Here is a 6623-nt window from a genome sequence, read left to right on the forward strand (position 1 = left end):
AGTAGACAATAAAACCAACTTTCCATTAGTTTCCGTGAGCACGTGTTGTCTTGACAAATGCGTGCTTCTTCTTGTGTGTGTGTGTGTTGCATTTTAAACTTGGTGAAAAAAGCCTTAAATATTTGGGATCTTTTCGGTTTGAACAGCAGTTTTTAAAAATAATTTCCACGCAACTAAACACTTTTAAACTTCGTATACTTGTACCATCTGTTTATAAAACATCTTTTTCTCTTGGCTTTATTGAGAAAATTCTATAGTTTGTAAGATATTTGTTGTTTTTTTTTTCTTCCATTTTTGCAATTTCAACCAATCAATGACATCTATCGGGGTAAAAAACATTCTGTGCCGTATGAATATGTCCCTCGTTTAAGAAACAGATTGGGTTTATTTACATTTGTGAAGAAAAAAAGATACCCTTCCCCCCACCCTAAAATAGATTAAAATGCAATAGATCAACATTAGGATCATAATTATGGGTGACAATTTCATATGACACCACTAGAAAAAACTACCGTTCAAACCGAAAAGATCCAATATTTGTTCTTACAAGCTTCATGCGTGCATGTGAAATCTCGTTTTCTTCTTTTACAGATTTTACCTACACATATGAACAGTGGCCCAGCAACAAAATTTGCTAAGGGAGTGCAAACCCAGGTCCTAATTTTTTAATGAAAAATGTGGATTTTTCCAATGTTATCACATGTCATACACAACACTGCATTTGCCATTACCCTCCTCCCACAGACACCACATGGATCCACCTTACTCACCAACACTTCTCCTTCCACCCCACTCACTATCACCTTTGTTTTCCCAAGGTTTACCTTCAAACCCTTGCTTTCAAATGCCTCCTTCCATTTCCAAAACTTCTCTCATCAAAACAAGGTCATCTGCATACAGTATCTCCATTTACGGTCTCTTTCTTGCACTCTCCTTCTCCACATCAACCACTATTGCAAACAACAATGGTGACAACACAGATCCCTGATGCACACCAACTTTCACCACAAACAAGCTGGTTACTATATATATATACTGTAAATCCTTGAGTATAACACCTAAACCTAAACCTTGTGTATAATACACACCCCTTCTCTATCTTGAGTCGTGCGTCATTAAGCCAGCAGCACCTAGTCAAACAAACACTTCCACGCATGCGTAATACAATAATGGTGATGTTTTTAACTGTTATATGGAAATGTAAATATGTTTGCAAATTGTTTTTGTTACAAGTTATTCTGTGTTCTGAATACTTTTATTTCAATAAATGTTGCTTATTGCAAGTTATGGATGACTATTTAATGACTTCATTGCTTTCAGGCTTAGCTTAACCCTTTCGTTACTATATTTCTGACCAAATTACACCCCTTATGTGTTTCAATTAATTTCTAACGTAATCATAAATTTAGTCTGGTTTCATTAAACAACTATAACTTTTTTATTTATCGATATATTAATCTGATTTTTGGAAGATAATTTAATGAAATATTCTCAACCAATTCTATACTATAATTTTTGTCACAAAGTGACTCTAATTGCAGGTAGATACAGGTAAATTCAACAAAATATAAAATTATTAAAATTTTGTTCAAACATCGCTATAGAAAATGAGTTATTAGCTAATATTCAATTGGGTATACAACAAAATTTTACGATAGAATTTGTTATTCTGGGTAACTTTCTGATACCCATAATAATATTTATGGCCAAATAGTCTTAATTTCATTTAAGGTTGTGGGAAACCACAAACTATCCTTTCTTTCGCTTTGTTTACGTTTAGCATAACGGTTTGTTTCTGCCGTAATGATTTCAAATAGGCTCATTCGAAAAAGTAAATAGAAATAGTCTAAGGCTTTACCCTTCTGGGAAAGTCTGTGGCTTGGTCCAGTTTCTTCAGAAAAATCACCGAAAGAAACAGTTTTTAAATTTTCACTCCATTCAGGTGCCAATTCGTTTTCTTTATCGCTATCGGAGATCTCAGATTCACTGTTTTCACTTTCAGAAAATGAAACATCAGATTCATTATCAAATACCACATGCTTTTTTTTTTCAGTCATAGAGTTAGATTTATGAAGGTCTTCTGTAGAAAATCCTTCGAATTCTGACTCGCTGCTTGATATAATGAAATTCGTATCCATTTTTTGTCAGAATTACAAATTTTGAAAACACAATAGGAACAAATTTCGGAAAAAAATCTCCCAAAATTCACGGAATTAAAATTACACTTCGATTATTGTACAAAACTGTAGTTGAACTGTTTACGAAGTATAATACGTGTTTTCACGAATGTACTGAAAAGATTTGCTCTGATATTCTCATTTAAATATGAATAGGTAAATACGGGCGGCTTTGGTCTCATAAACCAAAATTTTTTTCGGGCGGCTTTGGGCGGTTTGGTAACGAAAGGGTTAAGGTATTTTCGCGCCTGACAGCAAAATAGAGACTCGGACATTGCTTAGAAAATATTTTTCATATTTAACCTCGTATATAATACGCACTAGGGATTTTGACCGATAAATTTTGGGAAAAAAATGCGGATTATACTCAAGGATTTACGGTATACATATATATTATTTTTGTGGGTGGTTTAGATAATATTTTTTGCAGAGTAATTACATAACACATAAGGACAGTGGAGAAAAGTTTCATATTATTTATTCAGCATTACATGTGTTTCATTTCCTAATAGGAATTACAAACTATTAGATGTGTAGAAAACATAAAAAAGATATTTCCTATAAGAAAATCTTCAGACATACATAAGTGTGTGTGTGTGCACCCTTGTCCAGATATTATGTGGTGTTCATAAATGGCCATCATGACAGTCATACTTGTGTAGTTGTTCATTTCCAGTCTTCTGTTTAAAAAATGTCTCACCAGGGAAAATATCTCCTTGCTTGGAAACAGGGAAGGTATCAATGAATTCAATCTGATCCATAGAAGAATGTAAAAGTGAATGTTAAATGATGATGATCATTATCATCGTAGTGATATTGTTCCTCTTCTATTTGAATTCATTTATGATATAATTGATCATTATCAGATATCTTAGGGTATGGCATATTCTTCATATTAACAGGACTGTGTACAAACAATTCACCATTTTGAAAGAATGATTCAGGTTTAACATCACAGTGATATGTTTTCCTTCCTCTGTCAATGCTCTTTTGATTCAATAATGGATGATTTCATGTCAAAGATTTACCATAGATGTCACATTCATATAGTTTCTATATTCTGTGGATGTCTTTATAAGATATGTCGTTTGTCCTTCTGAGGAAATGTTATACAACAAATATCACTGTGTTATGGACCCACTTCATAAGGAAAGACTTGTTTAAATCAAATGATTTTGTGTAAATGATTTGCCACAGATATCACTGTGAATTGATTTTTCTTGAGTGTCAATGATTTTGTGGATAGTTAAGTGACTTTCCAGAGAATATCTTACCACAGATATCACAGGTATATGGTTTCTACCCTGTATGAATACGTTTGTGTTGAGTTAAGCCACTGTTCTGAGAGAATGATTTACCACAGATATTACAAGGTTATCATTCCGCTCCTGTATGAACACGCTTGTGTTTAGCTAAGCTGCTGCTTTCAGAGAATGATCTTCCACAGATATCACAGGAATATGGTTTTTCCCCTGTATGAATACGCTTGTGTTTAGTTAAGCTACAGCCTACAGAGAATGATTTACTACAAATATCACAGCGATATGGTTTCTCCCCTGTATGAATACGCTTGTGTTTAGTTAAGCTACTGCAAACAGAGAATGATTTACCACAAATATCACAGTGATAAGGTTTCTCCCCTGTATGAATACGTTTGTGTCTAGTTAAGTGACTGTGATTAGAAAATGATTTACCACAGATATCACAGCGATATGGTTTCTCCCCTGTATGAATACGTTTATGTTGAGATAAGTGACTGTGATTAGAGAATGATTTACCACAGATATCACATGAATATGGTTTCTCCCCTGTATGAATACGCTTGTGTTGAGTTACAGTAGTGCCAACAGAGAATGATTTACCACAGATATCACAAGAATATGGTTTCTCCCCTGTATGGATACGTGTGTGTTGAGTTAAGCTGCTGCTTTCTGAGAATGAATTACCACAGATATCACAGTGATATGATTTCTCCCCCGTATGAATACGCTTATGTTTAGTTAAGGGACTGCTTTCAGAGAATGATTTACCACAGATATCACAGGAATATGGTTTCTCCCCTGTATGAATACGCTTGTGTTTAGTTAAGCTACTGCAAACAGAGAATGATTTACCACAGATATGACAGTGATAAGGTTTCTCCCCTGTATGGATACGTGTGTGTTGAGTTAAGCTGCTGCTTTCTGAGAATGAATTACCACAGATATCACAGCGATATGGTTTCTCGCCTGTATGAATACGCTTGTGTTTAGTTAATCTACTGCCATCAGAGAATGATTTACTACAGATATCACAGTGATAAGGTTTCTCCCCTGTATGAACCCGTTTGTGACGAGTTAAGTTACTGTCATTAGAGAATGATTTACCACAGATATCACAGCGATATGGTTTGTCTCTTGTATGAATACATTTGTGTTTGGTTAAGCTACTGCAAACAGAGAATGATTTACCACAGATAGTACAGTGATATGGTGCTTCCTCTGTATGAATTTGTTTGTGTTGATTGAATTTACTTTCTTCTAAGAATGACTCTTTGCAGATGTCACAGTCATATGATGATTCTCTTAATTCTTCCGACATCTCTTCAAGAAAAATAAAACTGAACCTTCAAGTTGCACAGATCAACAACTTTTCAAAAATATTTCTCCTCTCACCAAAATTTATGGATATTTTTCTTCTTTTTGCTTTTATAGTTTATTCCTAACAAATATCACTTCTCTTATATTTCTTCAAAATGTGATCATTGCCAATATTTAAAAATGTTGCAAATACTCTTTGGAAATCCATCAAAGTATATTTAAAAGAGAAAATTATCTCTTGCACATTTCAGACACAGAAGTAAAGAAATGCTTTCTCTCTCAGAGCAAATATTTTACTGTAATTCAGCAATGTTTTATAGAAGCAGGATTATACGTTTGTAGAATATCTTTGCAGAGTCTTTCAAACATGATACATATTGATGATTCTTTAAAAGTAAAAAATACTTTTTAGCCAATTCCATGGGATTTTCTGAAAGAATAGAAAAAAAAATAATATAAGACATCAAGCATGTTTAAAAGGCAGATATTCAAAAGTGCAAATTTACGACATTTCTGTTTTCATAAATTGTAGAAGCAATCCTTTATCTGAACTATTAAACTCATCCCATCTCTCTGTTTACAAGAAGTTTATATCAGGGAGTAGACCACACTGTTGTTCCTTCTAGAGCCATGCCAGGCTCATAAGAGCCGGTTTCCTTGGCGTATAGGTTCTCCACCTAGATGGGACGCTAGTCCGTCACAGGTAAGTTGCAAGATGCAGGAGGAAAGAGTGAGGAAGCTGTAGCGAAAGAGTTAGCAGAAGTTTCACCATTACCTTCTGCCAGAGCTGCATGGAGCTTAGGTGTTTCGCTCGGTCTGAGATTTGAACCCGTGATCCCTCGACCGCAAGTCCACTGCTCTAACCACTAGACCATATGCCTACACCAGACTACACTGTTATAAACCCAAACTCGAATATCAAAGTTTAAAAGGTTTCAATCGACTGAAAAATGCATCAATATACAATACAAAGATTGCTAAATTGTAAGCAAAACGAAACTTCAACGCAATAATATTTTTTTGCAGCGAGTTGCTACATTCTCGACTCCCTAAAACCAAAGCTGAACATGTCGTCTGCAAAACAAAAGAGAACTCCGCACAGTCGTAGTGCAGCCATATAACAGCAGCAACCAAAATCACGTGATCAAAACCCAAATCCCAACACACACTTAAAACCATTCTCAAAGACTTTTGATTATTATTATTATTTTAATGGACATAAAAATGTTTATAATGCTTCAAGCACAAAAATTGAGGGATCTTTTCAGTTTGAACAGCAGTTTTTTAAAATAATTTCCACGAAACTAAAAACTTTTAAACTTCGTATACTGGTAGAAAGTGTCTATAAAACATCTTTTTCTCTTGGTTTTATTGAGAAAATTCTATAGTTTGTAAGATATTTGTTGTTTTTTTTTCTTCATTTTCTGCAATTTCAACCAATCAATGACCTCTATTGGGGTAAAAAAGCATTATGTGCCGTATGAATATGTCCCTCGTTTAAGAAACAGATTGAAATGCAGTAGATCGATTCTAGGGTCATAATTATGGGTGACAATTTCATATGACACCGCGAGAAAAAACTGCCGTTCAAACCGAAAAGATCCAAATTGAGTTATTAGTGACTGATTTGAGTAAACTAAATTTCACAAGGCGATAGTTTTTAAACAATAGTGATCAGCCTTCATTTTATGTCGTGTCGATAGTTTTTTTAATATCTTCATTACTAATTTTCGAGTAAAAGATTATATAAACGGATTTTTGTATTTATTTTTGATCAAATTAGGTACTTTCTAGTGTTTCAATCCAAAGCCCTTTCATTTCGTCTGTAAACGATATTGCCTTTTCGTTTCAGTAATTCAAGTGCACA

At 34.2% G+C, this 6623-nt stretch overlaps 1 protein-coding gene across 1 annotated transcript; it reads right to left on the bottom strand.

The window, feature by feature from the left end:
- Positions 1 to 3077: 3077 nt before the first annotated feature.
- Positions 3078 to 4761, bottom strand: LOC115225636 (zinc finger protein 479-like). Its single transcript, XM_036514719.1, has 2 exons — positions 4022 to 4761; positions 3078 to 3685 (listed from the first exon to the last, which is right to left on the bottom strand). Exons 1-2 carry the CDS (start codon positions 4755 to 4757, stop codon positions 3555 to 3557), a joined length of 867 nt encoding a protein of 288 aa, XP_036370612.1. The 5' UTR covers positions 4758 to 4761; the 3' UTR covers positions 3078 to 3554.
- Between the last annotated feature and the right edge of the window lie 1862 nt (positions 4762 to 6623).

The sequence above is a fragment of the Octopus sinensis genome, linkage group LG28, assembly GCF_006345805.1.
Source record: "Octopus sinensis linkage group LG28, ASM634580v1, whole genome shotgun sequence".
Lineage (NCBI taxonomy): Eukaryota > Metazoa > Mollusca > Cephalopoda > Octopoda > Octopodidae > Octopus > Octopus sinensis.

Bases quoted from the DNA above. Each gene is read 5' to 3' on its own strand.
- LOC115225636 (XM_036514719.1), bottom strand. From the start codon at position 4,757: ATGTCGGAAGAATTAAGAGAATCATCATATGACTGTGACATCTGCAAA. The intron at 3,686-4,021 runs GCACTACTGTAA...CATTCTCTGTAG, and splicing joins TGGTAAATCATTCTCTGTTG to GCTGTAGCTTAACTAAACAC.